We start from the raw sequence: 26,302 nt of genomic DNA, 5'->3' as shown, positions 1-26,302 counted from the left end.
CACTGTTCATCACAGACAAGGCTTCTGAGAAGGAAGTAGACATGGCTGTTTCCCCAGGGAGATCCTGGAGTGAACTCTCCAGCATGGCCTCCCTCACCTGCTTCTCTTGTCAGGAAATCAAAGCTGATCTCCATCTCTCCAGCAGGGATGGAGGGTGGGGCTGACTTTAGAAACCAGGTGTTATCTCAGCCTTGAACACCAGGGAACGAAACACCCCATCACCTACCTCACTTCAAACCCAAGAGTAACAGCAGGTCAGAGGGAATCAGAACCTGTGAAAGGCCATCCTGTTTCTTTCAAACCTCATTTAGGGCTAAGCAGGATGCCAGAATGAGTGAAATGGAGTGTCTGCAAAGACAATTAACTAGTACAGGGGTAGAGGGGATGTCAAGGCTTTGATCTTACTGAGAGGGTAACAGGCAGGAAGTCCAGGGGGTCTCCAAATGGAGGAAAGAGGCTGCAAGTGCCAGACATTTTTTTTTTTTTTAATTAGTTGGAGGCTAATGACTTCACAACATTTCAGTGGGTTTTGTCATACATTGATATGAATCAGCCATAGAGTTACACGTATTCCCCATCCCAATCCCCGCTCCCACCTCCCTCTCCACCCGATTCCTCTGGGTCTTCCCAGTGCACCAGGCCCAAGCACTTGTCTCATGCATCCCACCTGGGCTGGTGATCTGTTTCACCATAGATAATATACATGCTGTTCTTTCAAAACATCCCACCCTCACCTTCTCCCACAGAGTTCAAAAGTCTGTTCTGTACTTCTGTGTCTCTTTTTCTGTTTTGCATATAGGGTTATCGTTACCATCTTTCTAAATTCCATATATATGTGTTAGTATGCTGTAATGTTCTTTATCTTTCTGGCTTACTTCACTCTGTATAAGGGGCTCCAGTTTCATCCATCTCATTAGAACTGATTCAAATGAATTTTTTTAATGGCTGAATAATATTCCATGGTGTATATGTACCACAGCTTCCTTATCCATTCATCTGCTGATGGGCATCTAGGTTGCTTCCATGTCCTGGCTATTATAAACAGTGCTGCGATGAACATTGGGGTGCACGTGTCTCTTTCAGATCTGGTTTCCTCAGTGTGTATGCCCAGAAGTGGGATTGCTGGGTCATATGGCAGTTCTATTTCCAGTTTTTAAAGAAATCTCCACACTGTTTTCCATAGTGGCTGTACTAGTTTGCATTCCCACGAACAGTGTAAGAGGGTTCCCTTTTCTCCACACCCTCTCCAGCATTTATTGCTTGTAGAGTTTTGGATAGCAGCCATCCTGACTGGCATATAATGGTACCTCATTGTGGTTTTGATTTGCATTTCTCTAATAATGAGTGATGTTGAGCATCTTTTCATGACATTTTTATCTCTTAAGCGGCAGGAAGAAACAAACCAGAGATATGTTTTTCCTTCTCTATACAAATTTAAAAGGAGGTTTCTCTTAAAATGCTGTGTTGCCATGACACCTGGTCTCACCTGAAGCTAACTACTCTCAAACCTTGAGTTAACGAATACATTTCTTTTTCTTATAGAAATGTTGTCTTAAGCTATGTTAATGTACCCCAGACTCTATCTTCAAGTTGGTTCTGCCAAACAGCCTAACTTACTTACTCAGGTATTGTTCCCCTAATCTATGTAAACAAAACTATTTGTTGGTATTCTGCCCTTCTATAAGATTCAAGTCAATCGTTTTATGGCCAGGGATGAATTATCTGGGGCCATTCTAAATTTCATGACACTCCTTTCTTTTCATTAACAGACTGTGAATGACTATGTAACATACAGCTAAAGACTACAAGGGGGGTACTCTTTTGCCCCCTTCTGATGCCTATGTCAGAAGCTTTCTCTATCTCCTTTATACTTTAATAAAACTTTATTACACAAAAGCTCTGAGCGATCCAGCCTCGTCTCTGGCCCCGGATTGAATTCATCTCCTCCAGAGGCCAAGAATCCCGGCATCATATCGTTCAGGAACAACCTTTCATTACCTTGCTCAATGTAACAACATCCTTTTTCTCAAAAACACTGAGCTAGCTGTTCTGAAACAGAATATGTAACATCCCTGGCGTAAGTCTGCAGTCACAGATGTGTGTAACCCTACAGGTCATATGACTGACAGCTGTGTTTTCCACAACCTTGAGGACACTTAGAGACACACCCCACAATGACTGCAGATCTTCCCAGGCCAGGGAACCCCAGGCGGACAGTTATGTTATCATTCAAGCTATGTGAGACCTGCTAGTTGTGAATAAGTTCTTAATTCCTTCATGTTCAAGGTTCTAGTGCCTTTAGTAGTGGCCACCAAGCACTTTACAAGCATCAGTTCAATAAATCCTCATGAAAACTCCAGAGATTGAGGGATTAAGGGAACTGTCTGCCCAGGATTAAGTATATTGATCCACATTAGTGATAAACCTGGGTGCTGATAGTCAACCATGCCTTACTTCCAAGGCTGTGCTTAATCACAATAGTAGTGTCTCAGAGAGAGAATAATCAGGATTAAGGATGCTCATGTGTGATGATGCATATTTTCCCCCCAAAATTATTATAATTATATTATTGTTGTATTATTAATATATTATTATTGATTTATTAATATTATGCAAGATATTATTATTATGTTCAGAAAACCTCCAAGTCTTACTCAGCTAATATCAACACTCTTAGCCATTACTGCACATCTGAGAATCCAGCATGAGGAACCCTTAAAACAGCAGACTTGAGGATCCATGGTCCTGATACACCTGATACACGTGCTAACCCTACCCTAACAATGACCATGGCAGACATTACTAATCATAGCACTTTCAGACAGAATTTGAATATGGCTTCATCATTCAGGCACTGCCAAAAGTAAAAAGCTGGCTAGAAAAAGGCAACCAAATGCCATCCTGCTTTTATGTACTTGTCCATGACTGACCACTGTTATGCTCACTTTTGCAAAAATGTGCCCCCCAAACCCCATTATAATCAGCTGCCAGTATGTCATTAAGATAAACATGTCAGCCTAAGCTTCCAGGGGAAGTTAGACAGTAGAATCTGAAACTAAACCTCAGGATGTCAGTGGTCCTTCCGAGCACAGGGATGAAGCAGGTTTGTGCTTTCTGGCCACAGAAGTCAGATCTCCTTCCTTTTGCTGGTGGCTCCAGCAGGGACCTTAAGATATACTATGTCACTATTTAGAGAAAACAGCAGTGTCATCGTTTAAGGCACAGACCCACCACCTAGAGAGAGAACACACACAATTCTAATCAACTGGCCACCACATGTGGTTACCTGGGGCATGGAGGAGTGGATATCTGCTACTGCTGCTGCTAAGTCGCTTCAGTCATGTCCGACTCTGTGCGACCCCATAGACAGCAGCCCACCAGGCTCCTCTGTCCACAGGATTCTCTAGGCAAGGACACTGGAGTGGGGTGCCGTTTCCTTCTCCAAGTGGGTATCTAGACTGAATTTATTGTCTAACTTGTTGCAATCTCAGGGTGTAAAGAGTCCCAATATTCCACAGGGATGATGCCAAAGTTCTCAAACTCCCTAGAACAAACACTGAGAAAATCCTGTACTGCCTTTTGAAAAAAGACTCAAGAGGTGTCCTTCACTCCACTTCCATGTGATGGGAAATGGCTCTTGCCCCAAGCAAAACTCTCTGTCAAGTGTTTCTTCTGGAACAACCCCTCTTTGAAGGTACCAGAGACCTGCTTTGCAACAAGACTGCTGACCGACTAAATTTTATGGGCAGCCTCAAATCATAAAATCTCTGAAGCCTTGTCTATACAGAGGACTAGATGGAGTTCATCACTCCTTCTACTGTCTCCCCAGGTCACATCAGCACAATGTCATACACATTTGGGCTCTACTGCTACCCATCCATCCAAACATCTCACAAAAATGGACTTTACACAACATTAGCTGGTTCTCTTGATGACTGAATTTTTTTTTATATAGCTTTTATGAAACTGATGATCACTATCCTTTTCACAAATAATTAGAATAAATACCTCTTAAGTGTTTACTATAAAAACAAAACATGCAAATGTCACAATGAAAAAAGCTTCTTTGATTGGATGAATTGAGAATTTTTTCCATTAGTAGATACAAAGAACCATGGGACTTAATATGCTTCTCTACTTGGTTTGGTATCTAGAAGGTTAAGTTGGTGTTAATTTGCAATAATTATTCATGGTTGAGGTCTCTGATACAAACATCCTCCCTCCTCATCTTTTTGTCTATAGTTCTTATAACTTTTTAAGAAATATATAGCAATTTGACTTTCCTTATTATTTTTTGTTTTAATATTGATGAAATATATACATTAATAATGGGATAAATTCAATTATTTCATAATCTGTGATTATCTATAGAATGATTAACCATAAAATGTGTTCTCCATTATTCTAATTTTTTTGGCTGCACCACGCAAGATCTTAGTTACTCGATCAGGGCCTGAAGCTGTGCCCTCTACAGTGAAGTGCAGATTCTTAACCATAGGACCACCAGGAAAATCCCTGTTCCCCATTATTTTAAAACTAGAAAGTTGAATGGGGTAATAGACCAGATGCATACTGAACATATCCCCCTCCTATGTTCTCCTAGGGGATTATTTTCAGCACTATTTATATGAGTAGTTTAGAAAAACAGGGGACCACACTGTGGTATCCCCAAATACTGGTGATGATAAAGAGCAAAGCTGAAAATAATAGGACTTATCTTTTCAATACATTTAACAACTGCAACTTATGTGAACATGTGAAAGAATGTATTTTTCAAATATATCAGTTCTGACATATATTTCCTGATGTCTCCTTTCCTTTTCCTAATTGTTTCCTTTCCTTGTCATTTCTGGTAACTTCAGGAGAAGAAAAATTCTCTATTTTCCTGCTGCTTAGTTCCAACATGATGAAATACTTTATTTTTAAGAAATTTATAGCCTGGATACTCTGTGTTAGGAAGTATATCATGAACCAGACAGAAACAGTCCCTGCCCTCATGATGCGTATATTCCCTGTCCTAAGATTCAAACTGGAACTGACCCATCACCAAGTCCATTTGCCTTAAGGGCCACACTGACTCAGTGGTCATATATTTAATTACCTAATGTTAACTTTGTGAGAAATTCAAGAAGAAAGAATCTGCAGAATTTCAGGGGTGTAGTTCATTACAGCATAAATGGAAGCCAGCCTGCACTGCCCTCCCAATCTGAGAGCCCTGGTACTCACTTGTGGATTCCAGGCATTTCACATCTCGTGATGTCTGTAAGAAATATCTCCGGAGAACAAAGAAAATGATGCCAAGGGGAATCACAGGTATAGCCATCCAAGGAATTGTAGCCACCATCACACCCACCACACCAATCACAAGTAGAAACGTCTGAAATAACGAAAATACAGATACCTCCATGTCAAGGATACTTTTCAAAGACAAACTTTAATGGTTTGTGTTGTTAGGGTTGAACTCCTTTCCTTGAAAGACTTGTTGGAACAGCAAGAAATGCTTTCCCATCCAAAGAAATAAAATTATAGGTGGTCCTCATGATGTTTATTGCATGAGCCAAACACGCTGATAAGAACTTTCTAGGTATCCACTCTTGTGATACACTCAGTAACCCTATGTGGCAGTCAGTACTATCTTTAACAGATGAGAATATTTGAGGTTTACAGAGTAGGAGCTGAATCCCAAACTATCAGGAGTCAGCAGGTGTTATTGGAGGGATGAGTGAGCAGACATCAAAGATGAGGAATCCGGAAGCCTCAGCTATACATGCAGGGATAAAGAAGTGGTTAATTACAAATTCAGGGTCCAGAAATGTAGGAAAAAATTAAAATATTGACCTTTGGAAGTGGGAATTCCTCTTTCTTGGTTTTCTATCCATAGTTAACATTTACTGAGTGCTGACTGTGTTCAGGGCTGAACATTTGATATTTCATTATCTCATTTTACAGATGGAGACACTGAGACCCAGGGAGAGGAAAACCTGATAGACACTGCAAAGTATAAGTCACGGAGCCGGGAAGCCCATGTCATGAGACTTTATGACATGTTTAAGCTTTCCCCCAATATACAGCCAACTTTCTTTCGTTGTGCTAAGTATATAAAATGTACATTTCAAAGGTTAGTGATTATAACAACAGCAGACACCATTTACCAGGCATTTACAATACACAAGGTGTTGTGCTAAAAGTTCCATGAACATTCACTTAATTATCATGTCATCTGTGAGGTGATTTTATCTTGGAGAATAGTCTTGTTCTACAAATCATTGGTTGATGCTGATATAAGCATGCATCTTTATCAGGGAAAGTATGATACTGTGGTGGGCAGCTTCAGGCAATAAGAATACGATCAATACTTAGTATCTGCTTGCTATGAGAGCAAGGTGGGGTGGTGGAGACATGCAGATTCACATGGCCTAGGCCAAGGCCTCTGGAGTTTATGATCTCAGATGGATACAAATGCATGGCGATCTGAACATGGTACTGAGTGCTAGGGAAACACAGAGAGGAATACCTGAAAATTCTTAGACAATTCTGAGAAGACTTAGGACTGAAATTTACAGACTGGTTTAACAAATAGAAAGAGTGGCATGAATAATTTGTAGGTGGTAATCACAGTTGATGGAGATTTTGACCAAAAAGGAGTTGGGATTAGGTTAAGATGCTTGTCCAAATTAACACCAGTTGTTCTGTGTCCTCTCAGCACCACCATCACCTGCATCCCACACATGCCACCTCAGAGCCTCCCCACCTTGTCATCCAGGGCAGCTGGCCCCAGCATGTCTCTGAGGGACAGATTAGGGGGGTAATGTCTGTATCACAGAGACTCAGGTTATCATTTCACAGCTTTTTCTGATCAGTTTTCTCAGAAGTTCTTCACAACCATCTTCTGAGTTAGAAAAGCAAAAACTTCATTTTCATTTACAGATAATACATGAAGCTAGGAGGGTAAGTGGTTTTCCAGGGAAGGACTGCAGGTCATGGAGAAAGACAGGAGCAGTTTGTACTCAGAGAATCCTAGAGCCACAGTTGCAGGCAGGGGGAGCCTGAGAGGAGGAGGAAATGTCCGGAACCGTGACTCTGTGTCCAGGAGCCCTTGTGAACCAAACTGCATTTCCTGGATGGATACCCATGTGCCTTTCCTGTTTTTCCCCATCTCTGCCATGGTATCAATATGAAACTCAGAGTGAAGAGGACGGGATTCTGAAGGAATAAATTCCAATCGAAAGGGGAGAAAAATAGGGCTGTCTGACCTCTCTCCTATTAGACCTACAGATGAATGATTTCTTACAGCCACTGCATTAACTGTGTATCCCACCATGCTGGACCCTCCACGCTCATGGGGTGGGGTCCTTCCAGCTCCTGCAATGTCTGGTCTTTAGTCACTTGGTTTGCCATTGTTGGTTATCAAAAAACCCTGCTAAAATGTCAACCAGGGAAAAATCCAAATTACAGTTTTTTAGCAGACCCGCATCATTTGGACAACATCTACCAGTTTCAATGATCTGGCTCTCCCCAGGTGAGGGCCTTTTATGACTAACCCAGCCTGGCATGTAACCTGGGAAGCACAGGTAAGATCAAAATGAAGGACTCCACAGGGGCCTGTGCCAATGTTTCTTCCTTAGGTACCCACTGAAGACCCATTATTAATGCTCTCAGAAGCTCCCTAGTTAGGTTAGGTCCTTCAGATTTCATGACCCTAAATTCTGAAGTAATTCAGAGGATGTCTCTAACAGGTTTATTTATACTTGTAGGTAATACTATAGCCACCCTCATTGTGGATTGGATATTATACATATACATATATACACATATACAGTGTATGGGTTTACATTTATACATATATAGACTTGTGAATCTTTTATTGCCAGCCATCTCAAATCCCTTATAGAAGTTTGTAGAAGATGAAAATAGCATCTAAGAAAAAAATCAACATCTCAGAAGGAAACAAAAGATTCTAGTATGCTTCCTTGAAGCCTATCTCATTTCTTTCTCAGACATTCCCAGGAATTTCAAAAAGTCCGACTCAAGATACACACACAATTCCCCCAACTGATTGGATCCCAGGCCCACCTGATGGCCCACATTGCCATGGACAGTGTTTCTGTACTTCTGTCACACAGGCACAGAGACAATGATGGGTACACAGAAAAAACCATACTGACCCAGAGTAAGTGACCCAAGTCCTGATGCCCCTCAATATAAGGAGAATAATTATTTTTATATATTTCCCATTTGGAGCACACCATTTGGGAAATTCTATCCAAAGTCTATGAATCCACATGAACAAATAAAAAAAATTCTTAGATTAAATCTTCACTTGAGAGAAAATGGTGATTTTTCATAATTCAGAAAAATTCTTTAGTTTGTAGAGAATGAGAACCTACATCTGAAAGGGAAATTCCACTAGCCCAGTATTGTGCTAAGACAGGGCTTAGGGCTAACCTTCTTGAATAACAGGAAGAGTAAGACTCTATACTTCACTCTCAACCTTAGTAAAAACTGGGATATACTAACAACATAAAAGGATGGTGGTAGGAATTAAATGAGGTAATGCACATAAAGTGCTAACAAGTTCATACGTAACAAATAAAAACTCTAACTCCATCATTATCACCCTTCAGTGTGTTCTGGATGCCAGAAGTCAGGGGAGGAGGGAGGAGGTATTCAAAGACTTATGGACCCAAAGAATCTTAAGAAACTCATGACATTGCACCCCACTCACTCTAACCACTAGAAGAGCTTAGCATTATCCAAGGACATATCAGAGCAGGTGTTATTTTTCCTTTAGTTTAGTTTAGAGAAAGTCGCTCAGTCATGTCCAACTCCTTGTGACCCCATGGACTGTATGAATTCTCTAGTCCAGAATACTGGAGTGGGTAGCCTTTCCCTTCTCTAGGGGATCTTCCCAACCCAGGGATCAAACCCAGGTTTCCCGCACTGCAAGCAGATTCTTTACCATCTGAACCACAAGGCCTAGATGTGGTAATGATGTCACATGTATCAAAGTGATTGTGGCTTTTCTTTGGTCACAGTGAAAACCGTATCTGAGGCCCATTTTGTTTGAAGATGCAATTTTAAAATAATACGACCAGTATACTTCATGACTACAATTTCTCTCCTCTCTGTATTATCTACCTAATTTTAGACCTTCCAAAGATTGATATACTTAGGGATATGGCAGCAAGTAACATTTTTGAGATGGTTCTTTTCTTATTCTATATACTTCTTCTCTTTCCAGTTATCATTTTTATTGGTGCAGATTTACTGCTTTGAAACTCCTGAGCATTTATGGGTGACTAAGGGGGAAAGTGGTGGACCTCTGGATCAACAAAACCAAATCAGATTATTCAATATAGTCAAAGAGAAGATCAATTTCACATTTTCTATTTTATGCACCAGGAATTGGTATATTGATACCAGTGGAAATACAAAATCTAGATTTTGTAAACTTGTGAATCTCAGGAAATTCAATGTGTCCACTCCAGGTTCAGCATTCTTGATGCAGGTAAGTAGCCTAGTTAGGACATCAGGATGAATAAGGTAGAGAAAATGTCACCACCACCTATGGAAGGAAGTCTAATGAGCACCTTTCATCCTCTGAAAGGATGCTGTGCTATGAACAGCTGTTTATGACAAGCCACACTGGCATCTAAATGAATTGTACATGAAGTATATAAAAAAAACAGCATATTAAAAACAGTATATTAAAAAACAGCAAAGAAAATAACACTTGTGTAAATGTTAATGTTTAAAAAATGTGCCCAACCAAAAAATTGAAAAATAAGACCTTGCTTTACTGCTAGTTCAGTTCAGTTCACTTCAGTCGCTCAGCCATGTCTGACTCAATGCGACCGCATGAACCGCAGCACATCAGGCCTCCCTGTCCATCACGAACTCCCAGAGTCCACCCAAACCCATGTCCATTGAGTCGATGATGCCATCCAACCATCTCATCCTCTGTCATCCCCTTCTCCTCCTGCCCTCAATCTTTCCCAGCATCAGGGTCTTTTCAAATGAGTTAGCTCTTCACATCAGGTGGCCAAAGTACTAGAGTTTCAGCTTCAACATCAGTCCTTCCAATGAACACCCAGGACTGATTTCCTTTAGGATGGACTGGTTGGATCTCCTTGCAGTCCCAGGGATTCTCAAGTGTCTTCTCCAAAACCATAGTTCAAGTGCTCAGGTTGCTTTATAGTCCAACTCTCACATACATACATGACCACTGGAAAAACCATAGCCTTGACTCAATTCAGTTCAGTCGCTCAGTTGTGTCCGACTCTTTGCGACCTCATGAATCGCAGCACGCCAGGCCTCTCTGTCCATCACAAACTCCCGGAGTTTACTCAAACCCATGCCCATCGAGTCGGTGATGCCATCCAGCCATCTCATCCTCTGTTGTCCCGTTTTCCTCCTGCCCCCAGTCCCTCCAAGCATCAGGGTCTTTTCCAATGAGTCAACTCTTCGCATGAGGTGGCCAAAGTATTGGAGTTTCAGCCTCAGCATCAGTCCTTCTAATGAACACCCAGGACTTAACTCCTTTAGGATGGACTGGTTGGATCTCCTTGCAGTCCAAGGGACTTGGACTTGCAGTCTCCTTGCAGTCTCAAGAATCTTCTCCAACACCACAGTTCAAAAGCATCAATTTTTCGGCGCTCAACTTTCTTCACAGTCTAACTCTCACATCCATACATGACCGCTGGAAAAACCATAGCCCTGACCAGACGGACCTTTGTTGGCAAAGTAATGTCTCTGCTTTTTAATATGCTATCTAGGTTGGTCATAACTTTCCTTCCAAGGAGTAAGTGTCTTTTAATTTCATGGCTGCAATCATAATCTGCAGTGATTTTGGAGCCCCAAAAAAACAAAAGTGTGACACTGTTTCCACTGTCTCCCCATCTATTTCCCATGAGGTGATGGGATCAGATGCCATGATTTTAGTTTTCTGAATGTTGAGCTTTAAACCAACTTTTTCACTCTCCACTTTCACTTTCATCAAGAGGCTTTTTAGTTCCTCTTCACTTTCTGCCATAAGGGTGGTGTTATCTGCATATCTGAGGTTATTGATATTTCTCCTGGCAATCTTGATTCCGGCTTACGCTTCTTCTAGCCCAGCGTTTCTCATGATGTACTCTGCATATAAGTTAAATAAGCAGGGTGACAATATATAGCCTTGACGTACTCCCACCTCCAAGGAGCGGCTGCTGCGTGGGCGCAGGAGGGCTGAGAGGAGCTACTCCACGTTCAAGGTCAGGAGAGGCAGCCGTGAGAAAATAACCCTCGTCCAAGGTAAGGAGCAGCGGCTGCGCTTTGCTGGAGCAGCCGTGAAGAGATACCCCAGGTCCAAGGTAAGAGAAACCCAGGTAAGACGGTAGGTGTTGCCAGAGGGCATCAGAGGGCAGACACACTGAAACCATAATCACAGAAAACTAGCCAGTCTAATCACAGGACCACAGTCTTGTCTAACTCAATGAAACTAAGCCATGCCATGTGGGGCAACCCAAGATGGTCGGGTCATGGTGGAGAGGTCTGACAGAATGTGGTCCACTGGAGAAGGGAATGGCAAACCACTTCAGTATTCTTGCCTTGAGAACCCCATGAACAGTATGACAAGGCAAAATGATAGGATACTGAAAGAGGAACTCCCCAGGTCAGTAGGTGCCCAATATGCTACTGGAGATCAGTGGAGAAATAACTCCAGAAAGAATGAAGGGATGGAGCCAAAGCAAAAACAAGACCCAGTTGTGGATGGGACTGGTGATAGAAGCAAGGTCCGATGCTGTAAGAGCAATATTGCATAGGAACCGGGAATGTTAGGTCCATGAATCAAGGCAAAATGGAAGTGGTCAAACAGGAGATGGCAAGAGTGAATGTCGACATTCTAGGAATCAGTGAACTAAAATGGACTGGAATGGGTGAATTTAACTCAGATGACCATTATATCTATTACTGTGGGCAGGAATCCCTTAGAAGAAATGGAGTAGCCATCATAGTCAACAGTCAAGAGTCCAAAATGCAATACTTGGATGCAATCTCAAAAACAACAGAATGATCTCTGTTTGTTTCCAAGGCAAACCATTCAATATCATGGTAATCCAAGCCTATGCCCCAACCAGTAACACTGAAGAAGCCGAAGTTGAACGGTTCTATGAAGACCTACAAGACCTTTTAGAACTAACACCCAAAAAAGATGTCCTTTTCATTATAGGGGACTGGAATGCAAAAGTAGGAAGTCAAGAAACACCTGGAGTAACAGGCAAATTTGGCCTTGGAGTGCAGAATGAAGCAGGCCAAAGGCTAATAGAGTTTTGCAAAGAGAACGCACTGGTCATAGCCTTGACTAGACGGACCTTTGTTGGCAAAATAATGTCTCTGCTTTTCAATATGCTGTCTAGGTTGGTCGTAACTTTACTTCCAAGGAGTAAGCATCTTTTAATTTCATGGCTGCAATCACCATCTGTGGTGATTTTGGAGCCCAGAAAAATAAAGTCAGCTACTGTTTCCACTGTTTCCCCATCTGTCTGCCATGAAGTGATGGGACCGGATGCCATGATCTTAGTTTTCTGAATGTTGAGCTTTAAACCAACTTTTTCACTCTCCTCTTTCACTTTCATCAAGAAGCTCTTTAGTTCTTCTTCACTTTCTGCCATAAGGGTGATGTCATCTGCATATCTGAGGTTATTGATATTTCTCCTGGAAATCTTGATTCCAGCTTGTGCTTCCTCCAGCCCAGTGTTTCTCATGATGTACTCCACATATAAGTTAAATAAGCAGAGTGACAATATACAGCCTTGACGTACTTCTTTTCCTACTTGGAACCAGTCTGTTGTTCCATGTCCAGTTCTAACTGTTGCTTCCTGACCAGCATACAGGTTTCTCAAGAGCCGGGTCAGGTGGTCTGGTATGCCCATCTCTTTCAGAATTTTCCACAGTTTATTTTGATCCACACAGTCAAAGGCTTTGGCATAGTCAATAAAGCAGAAGTTGATGTTTTTCTGGAACTCTCTTGCTTTTTCGATGATCCATTGGATGTTGACAATTTGATCTCTGGTTCCTCTACCTTTTCTAAAACAAGCTTTTTTATTGCTAGAGGCCATGACAAATTTTCTCATTACACAGAAGTTCCACAATTCTCTAGATCTAGCCAACAAGCAAAGAAAGGATGGTTACCCAACACACCTAAATACCATTAACAGATGACATTTCATAAGGCTTATCATGAGTCCCATGTTGCAGGTATTTCACAGGCTTTATTTAATCTCATTCTCACATCAGTATGAGTAGGAAGGATTATCCTCTCCATTTACAAAGTAGGAAACTTTGCAGTGATGCTCAGAGAGGTTTATTGATTTGCCCAAATTCAGATAATTCTGTCATTTTGACCCCAAGTCTGTTATTTTACTTTCTGCCTGATACTTATCACATATAGAGATAAAATCCACATTTAAAAAATTAATATCTAAACATACTCCTCTTTTATGTATTTTCCCTTCTGTCTGTATTTTCTAATTTTGTTGGGTTTCTTGGGGTCATATCTGGTCTCTCGCATGAGGGGACCAGTTCTAGATTCCCAGCTAATTAGGTAGTAACAGCCTGCTCAGTTCAGAGAGCAGACTGATCATTAAAAGATCCTAAAAATGCTCATTAATAGAACACACTAATGTATCCATTTAAGAACTGTACTTTAAAAAAGAAAAAGAAAAATCTTTCTTTATAAGAATGATGAGTTATAATCCCACAAACCCCAAGGACACAAAAAGAGACTGAGTAGTTTAAATGGTTAACATCTATATTTGACTGATAATGAAAATGTTAAAATTTCACCAACTTTAAAATGTTAAAGTTTCTACATGTAGAGTTAACACTGTATACTAACACTGCAGATTTTAACATATTCCTTTCTCAGTCACAGTTTGAAATACAAGGACCTGTTTGCCTCCTTGTCATTTAATTTCCAAACTGCTTACAGTCCTATAGAAATTCCTAGGTATCTACCTATATGTAACTTTAAACTTAATTCCAAGGGATTTTGTTCCTGACATTCTGTAGAAGCTTGTGCCAAAGAACATGTTTTCTATAAACAGTAGTAAAAATACATTCTCCTTATTTTATGCAAATAAATATGCTATCCATAGTTTTGGCTCACTCCATTCTTACATGAGAGCTTCCCTGATGGCTCAAACAATAAAGAACCTGCCTGCAATGCGGGAGACCTGGGTTTGATCCCTGGGTTGGGAAGATCCCCTGGAGGAGGGCATGGGAACCCACCCACTCCAGTATTCTTGCCTGGAAAATCACCATGGACAGAGGAGCCTGGTGGGCTGCAGTCCATGGGATCGCAAAGTGTTGGACATACTGAGCGATAAAGCGCAACACATTTTTATGTAAATTCTTTCTTGCTTGCTTTTATACTTATATTAGGTTCAATGTGAAATATCTATTTAATCAGTAGGTAGTACTTTTATTATTTGTTTACAGTATTAAAAAACAGAATCAGGATCATTAAGACTGCTAACACCTCAAAAGAATTTCTGAGATTTTAATTCTGCAGTCAGACTCTTAAGAACTCTGTTTCAAGTTATGGTAGTTACAAATCATCCAGATTACCCTACACTATTATTGATTTTGCAAAAGATATAACTTAAGTACAATAAACAAGCAAGAGTCACTTCTTGGTAAGAAAACAAGACATGATTTCCTTGTGATTTAAAGAGGAAAAATGATGACTAGTTTTAATCAGTGGTTTATTGATGTGGGTGTAGGTGAGAGTCTTCTATCCATTTATTCTGGAAATATAAGAGATAAAAAATAACCTGTCAATGAAAAGACTATCACATAGATTGTGCTGTTGGCTAACACAAGATTCTTGTGGATGCGTTAAAATGCTGAACAGACTACCTGAAATTCTGAAAGGATTAAGAAATAAAATGTAATTCCTATCTAATGATACTCACTACCCTTCAATTACAGGATGAATAGAAGCAAAAAGAAAACATGGAAGGCTTTTAAAGGTAAGCTCCTAATTGTAACACTAACCTAGGGTCAGTATTGAAGCTGCATGTAAGCTGATATGGTACCCTGCACGTCTCATTAGGTTCAGAGATCAGCTCTGGTTCCCAGATCCTTGCTTTATCACCCCTCTTTGCTTTGATCTCACCCACCTTGGTTAACTCTGTTAAATCAGAACATTATAAAACATTGGGGTGTCTTATTAGTATGCTGAGATCTATACAATCCCTAAGACTAAGCTTTTCTAAACTGGTCCTTTCCTTGGGATACACTAACCACACTCTTCACCCCTCATTTGGCTGCCTTGTATCTTTTCACAACCACACCAACTCTGGGACCTGTATATTCTTCAGTTAGTTCACAGTTGAGAACACAGCTAACTCCACTGAAGAGTGAAAGGTGGGTTTGATTTATAGTCTGTTAACCAGCACAACAGAAAGCATTAGGGAAACATGGTGCACTTCCTCCTTCGTGTTCAGTGTATCATTGATTAATAGCTTCCTTTCTACCTTTTGTCAGGATTCAAGTTTATTACAAAATTCAAGACTGGAATCCATTTATTTGCTAATTTTACAAAGCATACCTTAAAAATAATAGCACAGAGAACTCTACCCAATATTCTGTGGTAATCTATATGAGAAAAGAATCTAAAAAAAGAATGAATATATGTATAACCGAATCACTTTGCTGTATACCTGAAACTAACACAACACTGTAAATTAACTATACTGCAAAAAAATTAAATTTTTTTGAAAAAAAGTTTTTTAAAAAAGCTAAAAGTCAAGGGTTTTCAGATCCATCTTATAATTCAAAAATTCAGCATATATATGCATAAGAATAGAAATAAGAAAAAAAGTAGACCTGAATGAAATAAAAAACTAACTTATAAGCAAAAAACTCAACAAACACAAAGCCTAGTTCTTTAAAAGCACCATGAAATGTAAAAGAAAAAAAATGAAGGGAAAATTTACCATTAACATGAATCGAAAGAAAATAATACAGCATACTAATGAATTGAATCTAACAACAAAAAAAAGATAATACTCCACAATCAGACTTGGCTAGGCAAGTCCAGAATCCTCAGGGCTGGCTGTTACAAAGGACAGGCTGGAATTCTTGGGTAGAAGCTGATGCTGTTATCCACAGGAAGAATTTTTTTTTTCTTTAGGGAAGCTGTAGCTCTTAGGGCATTTCAATTAACTGAACTGTGTTAATTAACTGAAATTGTTAATTTCAATTAACAATTAACTGTGTCCATGGAACTATCCAAGATAATTGCCCTTACTTAAAATAAACTGATTATGGACTTTAATCACATCTATAAAATACCTACAGAGCAACACAGAGATCATTTTTTGATTGAATAACTGGGGAATGTAGTGTGGTCAAGTTGACACTTCAATGACCATCACAAAATGAGAACTTTTCCCATGTTTACTCGTGAGGCCTGCATAATTCTAATACCAAAAGCTGACAAAATATTTTAAGAAAAGTAAATTACAGACCAATATCCTTCACAAACAACAGATACAAAAATTCTTGACAAAATATTAACAAACTACATACAGAAATGCATAGAAAAGAGGCTACATTTTGACCAAGCAAAGTTTATTCAAGGAATGCAAGTTTAATCTTCAAATACCAATCACTATAATTCATATTAAAAGAGTTAAGATAAATAATCACATGATTATATGAAGAGATGTAGAAAAAGTATTTGTCCAAATTCAACACCTATTCTTCACTAGAAAAAAAAAAGCAAAATTCTTGGCAATCGAGGAATTAAAGGAAATGTTTTCAATCTGATAACAGATATCTATCTTAAAAATTGTAGTTAATATCATTTGTAATGAAGAAATACTGAAAGATTTTGCCCTAAGAGTATAAGATTGTCTTATACAATCATTTCTATTCAACACTGTACTGGAAGGTCTAGCTACAACAAGTCAAGAAAAGGAAATAAGAGTCATAAATACTGTAAAAGAAGAAACAAAACTGTCATTATTTACAGCTGACATGATTGTATGTGTACAAAATTCTACAGAATTAAAAAAACAAACAAACAAAAAACACCACCACAAACTCCAAGCAAAGTGAATTCATAAATAAATCAACCATATTTCTAGACTAGCAACAAGAAGTTGAATAATGGTATTAAAAGAAAAACTAATAGGACTTCCCTGGTGGTCCAAATGGATAAGAATCTACCTGCCAAAGCAGGACACATGGGTTCAATCCCTGGTTCTGAAAGATTCCACATAACAAGAAGCAACTAAGCCCATGGTCACACCTACTGAGCCCATGCTCTAGAACCAGAGGGCTGCAACTACTGAACCCGCATGCTGCAGCTACTGAAGACCATGTGCCCTAGAGACCATGCTCTGCAATAAGAGAAACTACCACAGTGAGAAGCCCATGCATAGCAACCAGAAAAAGCTCACACATAGTTAGCAACAGAGACCCAGCACAGGCAAAAATAAATAAATAAATATTTAAAAATCCAATAATACAGTGAAAAAGCAAATATGCATGAATACATTTAACCAGAGAAGTGTAAGATGTCTATATTAAAAATTATGAAACATTTCTAAAATCAAACAATACCTAAATAAGTAGAGAGAGATACCACATTTACAGTTGCAGATTCAACATTGTTAAGACTTAGATTCCTCAAATTATCTACAGTTAAAAGGAAATATTAATAAAATTATCAGTGGGCTTTTATGGGGAAAAAAAATTGATAGGCTTCTAAAATTTACACAGAAAAGAATCCAGGATGATAAAAACAACCTTGACAAAGGAGTACAAAGTTAGAGGACTTAGACTATGGGTTTCATCTTTTATGAAAATATACAATAACCAAGATTGCAGTATTGATATAAGGATAAACATATTAGTGGAACAAAATAAAGTATACAGACACAGACCTCCTTGCATAGATTCAAAGGATTTATAACCAAAGTGCCAATTCAATGTAAGAAAGTCATTTAACAAATGTGGCCAGGATGACTGGAAAATATAAACCTCAACCACTAACTACTCTTCCATACACAAAAGTTAGTGCAAGGTGCATCATCTTCTAAAAAGGTAAAATAAAAGGAAAGCTAGGCCTGGAAATCAGTGAGACTAGAATGTTCTCTCCTCATTAATGAAAATGTTTCTTACTGAAATCAGGTAGCATCGATCCCTGTCCCTCTATATGGTCATGCAAAAATGTGATGAATTCTGATTCTGACTGGTAACTAACCATGAGCTAAGCACACAGTGGAAACCCAACCTTGATCTAGCTTGGTATAGCAAAGAAACAGAACTATTCACAATATCTTTTCAAAGTAATTCACAATCACTGTCAAAATGTGACAATGTTTTTTGGGAAAGATTGCTTCTGGGGATAAATTACGAAGCTAAAGCCAGCAGGACACATTCATAAAGCAAGTCTGCAGAAAAGAAAAAAATGAGAAATTTTTTTTTTTTTTTTTTTTGCAGTAAAAGTCCTCTGCCTCTGAATCTCAGCTCACTTCTCATTAGTAAACAATAGAAGCCTTTGCTTATAGGCTGTTTGCATTCAGATGCTCAATGCTGCATTTCTGTGTACAACTTTTGATAAATTCCTTTCATTTCTAAAATTAACACTTGGAAAGTAAAAGAAAGTTCCCCACAGGCTTAATCACTGAAAAGCACATAGAATTAAACAGAAAAAACACCACACATGAGCAACAATGCTGAATGAAGAGAAGAGAACTGAGATGACCCTACATCATTCTTCAGAAACTCAAATTCTAACTGCTCTCTATTGTCCTTGTTGGGCATCCCAGGTGGCTCAGTGGTAAAGAATTGGCCTGACAATGAAGGAGACATGGGTTTGATCCCTGGGTCAGAAAGAGCCCCTGGAGAAGGGAATGGCTAGTCACTCCAGTATTCTTGCCTGAGAAAGCCCATGGACAGAGGAGCCTGGCAGGCTATAGTCTATGGGGTCACAAAAGAGTCAGACATGACTCAGTGACTAAACAACATTATCCTAGTTAAAGTATTATTTTTACCTTATTTTTACCCATCTTTTCTTTCTAAGTAACCACATGTGGTTTTATCCAAATAAAATGGTGTAGTAAATATTTGTCCTCTGTGGTAAATCAATGCATAATTTGGTTTACCTAGGCTATCTTTCCATGAAAGATGCTTGTTTCTGTCATGAAATATGCTCACAGTAAAGGGAATCCACATCAGATACCTGGAAAGCAGAAGGAGAACCACTCATCCAGCAAGTCGCTGCTTCAGACTAACTTTGACATGACTGTAGAGCCACTCCTGACCCAGGTGTTACTCATGTTAACTCTGGCTCCCAATCACAGCCACACCTTTCTCTTACAAACACAGTCTCTTAGTGAAGATAACAGGACACATCACCAGGCTGAAAGCCCACCCTCAGACTCTGTGAAGAGGCCTTGACAAACAGGCACTCTGCTCTTCCCTGTGAGAACTCTGACAGGACTGTTTTGTTACCTGGATGAAATCTTGAAATATCAGGGGCAGTAAGTCATCCATATGCCCAACGTCTTTGGAGAAACGATTCAAAATTCTTCCTGCAAGAAGAGGACACAAGAAATGACTCATTTCCTCAGATAGAAGCTTTAAGAGAAACAATTCATGAACAAATAAAAGCAATATTCTTAGAGTATATGTAACTAGGGACTTCTCTCATGGCACAGTGTATAAAAATCTGCCTGCCAGTGCAGGAGACATGGGTTTGATCCTTAGGTTGGGACGATCCCATGCAGGAGAAAAGGCAGCCCACTCTTTTGTATTCTTGCTTAGGAAACCCCATGGACTCAGGAGCATGGCAGGCTACAGTCCATGTGGTCGCAAAAGAGTTGGACACAACTCAGCAACTAAACAAAAACAAAAATTTTATATATTACAGATTCATATGAAATAAGCTGACATCCATGGTAAAAGGAAAAAGAAAATAAGATGAAATTATACCGAATGGCAGTGGGTTGAAACTGAGCTCTGATATTTAAAAGAATCGGGAGAATCTTGTGGCAGCATCAGGAAGGGTTGGTGAATTTCAGAATGTTCCCTTCTTTTAGATTCATTCCATCTAAAACTCACTCCAGTGCTAAACTGGTAATAAACAGTTGCAAAATATGTAAACTAATCATAATTGTTACACTAATTTTGCTTTAGTTATCCATATTAATTTTTCTAAGTGACACTTTTTAAATAAACATAATTCTAACCTCTCTTTTATAATTAAGTAACAGAAAAAGATATTTTCTGAGATGACTTTTATCCCATAATCAAATCACTGGCTTAAAGGCTTTGTGTCTTCAATAACTGCTCTCTCTAGTCCATGTTGGGCTTTCCAGGTCGCTCAGTGGTAAAGAATCTACCTGCCAATACAGGGATGTGGGTTTGACTCCTGGGTCAGGAAGATCCCCTGGAGAAGGAAATAGCAACCACCCCAGTATTCTTGCCTGGGAAATCCCATGGACAGAAGAGCCTGGTGGGCTGCAGTCCATGGGGTTGCAAAGAGTGTGATAAGACCTAGCAACTAAACCACCAACTACCATAACTTCTCTGTAATTTTTTTTTCCCTCCAGATGGTTCACAGCATTCCCATTTTGGGAAATTGTGGATTCTGGTCATTTCCAAGTTGTGAGTTTACTACTGGGGTAGTAAGTTTTATTTTCAGAGGTGTACAAGATGTGACACAGATAGACTTATGAATAAATATCTAAGAATATCAGAGGGATGTAGGCAGGAAAACAAAAATATTACTGAATGACTAAGACTCACTTATCATTGATTTTCTTTCCCTTGTCATAATCCACAACAATAGCATATCCAAAAGGCTGCAGAATTAGAAGATGAGAACAAATTTCTAGTAAATACCTAGTGTGAACTAAAAATGCCACTTGTTATTTCAGTAAACAAAGGTTGCTGCAGCCATTAGGACTTTGCAGCCACCCCTGCAAGGGCATCGCACCCTTTGGAAACTCAGGATGAGAAAGCACAGGGTACTGGCTCCAGATAGCAGAGGTGCCGTTCAAAGGAACTATAACAGGGAAGAGTCAATTTTGACTCCATGTTGAGTCTGCTTGACTTTAACTTTAGCTATTCATAGTTTTTGTCAGCAAAACCTGCCCCTCTGCCTGAATGTTAAATTAAAATGGCTTTCTTTCAGCTCGTGGGGAGAAAATCTGATCCTCACCATCTCTGAATGGCTGCAGAAAAGAAAAAGTAACACATTCCCTCCTATTTTGCAAGATAAATGATCTTTTAACTTTACTTCCTCACCTCCTCTCCCTCTTTGTTCTCTAAAACAGATTAGCATCCAGACCACAATAAGATGATTTTTTGAGGCATTAGTCTGCCATCTTCTCAGTCTGCCAATTTTCCAAACAATGTCATTATTCCTGGCCATAATGCCTTGTCTGTAAGATTTATTGGCCTGTCATGAGGCAAGTAGAGTGAGCTTGAACTCAGGAACATGGCTATACGTGGTTTTCTCTTCATGATGTAACATACCAGAAACAAAGTCCACCAGAAACAATCTATTACAAATTCTACTTTTGGAAATAAACACAGGGAAGAGTTCGATTTAATACACCATTAAAAGGGTAAATAACTGATGCCCCTAAACCTTTGCAAATAATCTAGTTTCTATTTTCTTGAAGGAATGAAGTTCTGATAATAGATAGAGGAGGGACAGAAAAGACAAAGACACACACTGTGTATGCCTACTGCTCCAGAATTAGTGACTTGAAGATTTAAACTTTGTTCAAAATTCTTGACTAATAAATAAATCAGTATCTGGAGAAGCCTACAGGCCACCAAGAGCCTGGTTAACTGTGGTCACAAGCACTCAGAGGCTGTGATAAGAGAAATTCAGTCCCACGTGATGCTCCCAAATGTACGACTGCAGTTTTCACACTAACAGGCAAAGCAGAGCAACTCACAGCCATAACAGCATGGACTCCTCCAATCACTTCCTCACTCTGGCTTCATAATAAGATGAGATTGTGTGGGCCTCTGCAGTTTACCATCCTGTGTTCCACATACTGCCTGGACCAAACAACATGTGCTGAAAAAAATCTGCACAAGATGCTGCCCTGAATAATCTTATGTAATCCTCACAACAGTGTTATGAAACAGGAAGGGCAGCAGTTATTCCCATTTCACAGGAGAGGAAGTTCCCAGACACTGTGTCATCATCCTCACTAAGGTTCACTGGGCACTGACCCTGGGGTAAGTGCTGTGAATGTATTAACGTGCTTAACGTGCACAATTTCAAGATATTGTGAGTGTGTGAATAGTATTTTCATTTTATACGTAAGAATATCAAGACACAGAGAAATTAAATAACCAGCACATAAGTATTAACATAACTATAAGTAGCTATTAGTATTAGTAACTATTTCCAGGACTGAATCCAGGAAGTTGTCTCCAGAGTCCATACTTTTTTTTTTTTTTTAATTCTTTGGCTGCACTGTGCAGCATGTGAGATCTTAGTTCCCCGATCACTGGAAGCACAGAGTCTTAACCACTGGACCAGCAGGGAAGTCCCCAGAGTCCATACTTATAACCATGACAACATCCTGCCTGGAGATTTGCCTACAGTAGCATCTACCTACTTTGGCCTTGATCACACAGCTAGTTGATGGCCAGGCCAAGGCTACTGCTGCCCTCCCTCCAGTGACATCTGTGCCTCAACAGGTCCTGTCAATCATAACCTGCATAACAAAGCCTCCCTGGGCCTCAGGACAATTCTAACCATCTGAACAGAATGGGCATGTGCACTGATGAACTAGCTCTTCATAGGATCCCAGGTCAAGAGGCCGGCCACCTTCAGAAGCAAGACAGGTCGAAGCCCTCAAGGAGGAGGAAGCAACCACCGGGAAACCTTCAGGGACACTCTTACTTTATACTGAAGATCCACCTGCTACCTACCACAAGATTCTTAAATGTAACCAAAAGTCTATTGTAAAACTAGAAAGCTGATCTTATTGAAGAGGATGCTTACATTTCACTGATCTTGTATTTTAATTAATTTTCCATTACCATTTATTTAAACATCAAAATATGAGCACATGCCAGAGCTCCATGGTCCCAGAAATGGATGGGCAGTGAAAGAAAGAAACACACAGCCTGTCTTCTGTAGAGATGTTCCCAGAAGAAGGTCCTTCCTAGTTAGCTTAACACTATGTAACACAGCCAGCATTTCAGCAAAACAAGTCAAAAACACTTCAACATATTCACACCATTATGCCACATGACAAATGGACTCTTAAATCATCCTGCAAAGTAAACATTCATTAATCTTTACAGACCTGTACAAATTGGAATAAAAGCTTATATGCTCCTATATTCAGATTTTCTCTGGTAGGAAAAAATATCATTGAAGATTTTTATAGAAAATGAATAAACATGCACAGTAATTTTCTTCTAAGCATCTCTTCCATTTTCAAATATGAAAATGTACTCAGGCACTAAATGTGTTATATAGACACTTTCACTGAGAAACTTGGTGTCTGACTTACCTATTGGATTTCTATTGAAGAACAATACCGGGGCTCTCAAAATGGTCTCCAACATTTTGTTGTGCAAAGTTTGTGAAGAATTAACAAGGACATAGAATATCAACAGAGACCTTGTGATGCCAAGAAGGACGGTAGATACAGTTAACCCTGAAATAAAGAAATAACACTCAGAACAAGATCTCTGCCTTATCCTCAATGATGCTAAAGGATGGCAGACAGTTTACAAAAATTAGTTCAGTTCAGTTTAGTCACTCAGTTGTGTCCGACTCTTTGTGACCCCATGGACTGCAGCATGCCAGGCTTCCCTGTCCATCACCAATTCCCAGAGCTTGCTCAAACTCATGTCCATAGAGTCGGTGATGCCATCCAACCATCTCATCCTCTGTTGTTACCTTCTCCTCCCACCTTCAATCTTTCCCAGCATCAGGGTCTTTTCTAATAAGTCAGTTCGTCACATCAGGTGGCCAAAGTATTGGAGTTTCAGCTTCAGCATCAGCCCTTCCAATGAATATTCAGGACTGATTTCCTTCAGGATGGACTGGTTGGATCTCCTTGCAGTCAAGGGACTCTCAGGAGTCTTCTCCAATACCACAGTTCAAAAGCATCAATTCTTTGGTGCTCAGCTTTCTTTATAATCCAACTCTCACATCTATACATGGCTACTGGAAAAACCATAGCATTGACTAGACGGACCTTTGTTGGCAAAGTAATGTCTCTGCTTTTTAGTATGCTGTCTAGATTGGTCATAACTTTTCCTCCAAGGAGCAAGTGTCTTTTAATTTCATGGCTGCAGTCACCATCTGCGGTGATTTTGGAGCCCCCCAAGTCTGCCACTGTTTCCATTGCTTGCCCATCTATTTGCCATGAAGTGATGGGACCAGATGCCATGATCTTAGTTTTCTGAATGCTGAGTTTTAAACCAACATTTTCACTCTCCTCTTTCACTTTCATCAAGAGGCTCTTTAGTTCTTCTTTGCTTTCTGCCATAAGGGTGGTGCCATCTGCTATCTGAGGTTATTGATATTTCTCCCGGTAATCTTGATTCCAGCTTGTGCTTTATCCAGCCCAGCATTTCTCATGATGTATTCGGCATATAAGTTAAATAAGCAGGGTGACAATATACAGTCTTGATGTACTCCTATTGATGTATTGTGTATTTTATTCTATAAATAAAATTTATATATAGAAACTTACATATATAAATAAATTTTATATATGTAAATATATATAAAGTAGATTCTGTAAGAGTTTAATGCTTTCACACAAATACATTTATAAAGAAGAATATAAAAATCAATGTTTTCCTCTCACTAAATAGCAACATGAGGGGAGGGAATCATGTGTAAACTATAGTTTCATTTTAGGCTTTCCTGATTCAATTACAAGTTCTAAAAAAAATTCACAAGATTGATAATTATAAAAAGCAGTTGATCTTCCTTTTTCTGCATTTCAAATTTCACTATTTACTTCATGTCCTGTAATCTAAAACTGAGACATGCTCTGGTACCAGCATGTGAATTAAGAGGGAACAGGATAAATGATTTACCATTTCCTTATAATTTACAAGGAAATTTACTTCCACATAAACTAGCTTCTTAAGAACCTATATATAGCATAGGGATTTCTAGTCGATGCTCTGTGGTGACCTAAATGGGAAGGAAATCTAAAAAAGAGAGAGGATACATTTATAATTGGTTCACTTTGCTGTACAACAGAAACTAACATAACATTGGAGATCAACTATACTGTAATAAAATTTAAAATATTAAAAATAAAGTAGCTACTTCTATGCCCAAGTAGCTTTAAAGAGTATGAAAAGACCATGTTAAGTTGCAAATGGACAATCTCTTTAAATAATTGAATTGCAAGACACTACAAATTATATTATGACATGAGATAATTAATCTAAACAAGCAACTAATCCGTAAGTGTTTTGTAGAAGCTCAAAGCATTTGCAAATAAAGATAATCATTTAAATTTGTTTTATTAATGACATAAATGAACACTACTATGCATCTAAAAATTAAAACAGCCCTCCAAACATCTCATCAATTCACAGTGCTAAATAGAGTTGGGATAACTTCTGTAATAAATACTTCATCAAACATTTTTTTTTTTCATTCAGCTGACCAGTGTTATTTAAATTCTGAAAGCTGCTCAAATTCCTGAATTCCATCAATAGGGATTTAGTCAACCACTCTAGATGAATGTGTAACAGAATCCCTTCTTCTTCCTTAAACCCTCCTTGTCCACCAATTCAGAAGGTAAACAACTGGTGGATTCAAGTTTCTTAGCAAGTGATCAACTAAATAAATACTAAATTTCAAGGAATGGGATTTTACATTAACTCACTCTTTTATAGAAAACTTGTACAAGCATGTCCTATGAGGATATTTAAGTTTTTATTTAGCTGTTTTTTTAAATTATTATTGGGATATAGTTGTTTTATAATGTTGTGTTAGCTTCTGTTGTACAAGGAAGTGAATCAGCTCTATATTTACATATAACTCCTCCCTCTTGGACCTCCCTCCCCTGCACCCCTCTAGTCATCACAGAGCACAGAGCTGAGCTCCCTGTGCTATACAGCAGCTTCCAACTAGCTATCTGTTTCACACATGGTAGTGTATATATGTCAATCCTAATCTCCCAATTCATCTTCCTCACCTCCATACCCCTTGCTGTGTTCACACGTCTATTCTCTACATCTACGACTCTATTCCTGCCCTGCAAATAGGTTTATCTACACTATTTCT

General features: G+C 39.2%; 1 protein-coding gene across 9 annotated transcripts in view; it reads right to left on the bottom strand.

The window, feature by feature from the left end:
- Nucleotides 1–26,302, bottom strand: part of LOC133049270 (ATP-binding cassette sub-family C member 4-like) — a 374,395-nt gene that overhangs the window by 61,912 nt on the left and 286,181 nt on the right. Inside the window, exons 19-21 of one of the 9 annotated variants that reach the window (XM_061133257.1) lie at nt 23,550–23,696; nt 19,510–19,589; nt 5,227–5,377 (exon numbers count right to left, since the gene is read on the bottom strand). The exons of the other annotated variants lie outside the window; for them this stretch is intronic. Of the exons in view, the coding sequence (XP_060989240.1) occupies nt 5,227–5,377; nt 19,510–19,589; nt 23,550–23,696 (378 nt within the window). The remainder of the gene's footprint in view (nt 1–5,226; nt 5,378–19,509; nt 19,590–23,549; nt 23,697–26,302) is intronic. 9 annotated transcript variants of the gene reach the window in all.

Source organism: Dama dama, chromosome 30, assembly GCF_033118175.1.
Source record: "Dama dama isolate Ldn47 chromosome 30, ASM3311817v1, whole genome shotgun sequence".
In the NCBI taxonomy this organism is placed as follows: Eukaryota; Metazoa; Chordata; class Mammalia; order Artiodactyla; family Cervidae; genus Dama; species Dama dama.
This window is presented reverse-complemented; position numbering and strand designations above follow the sequence as displayed.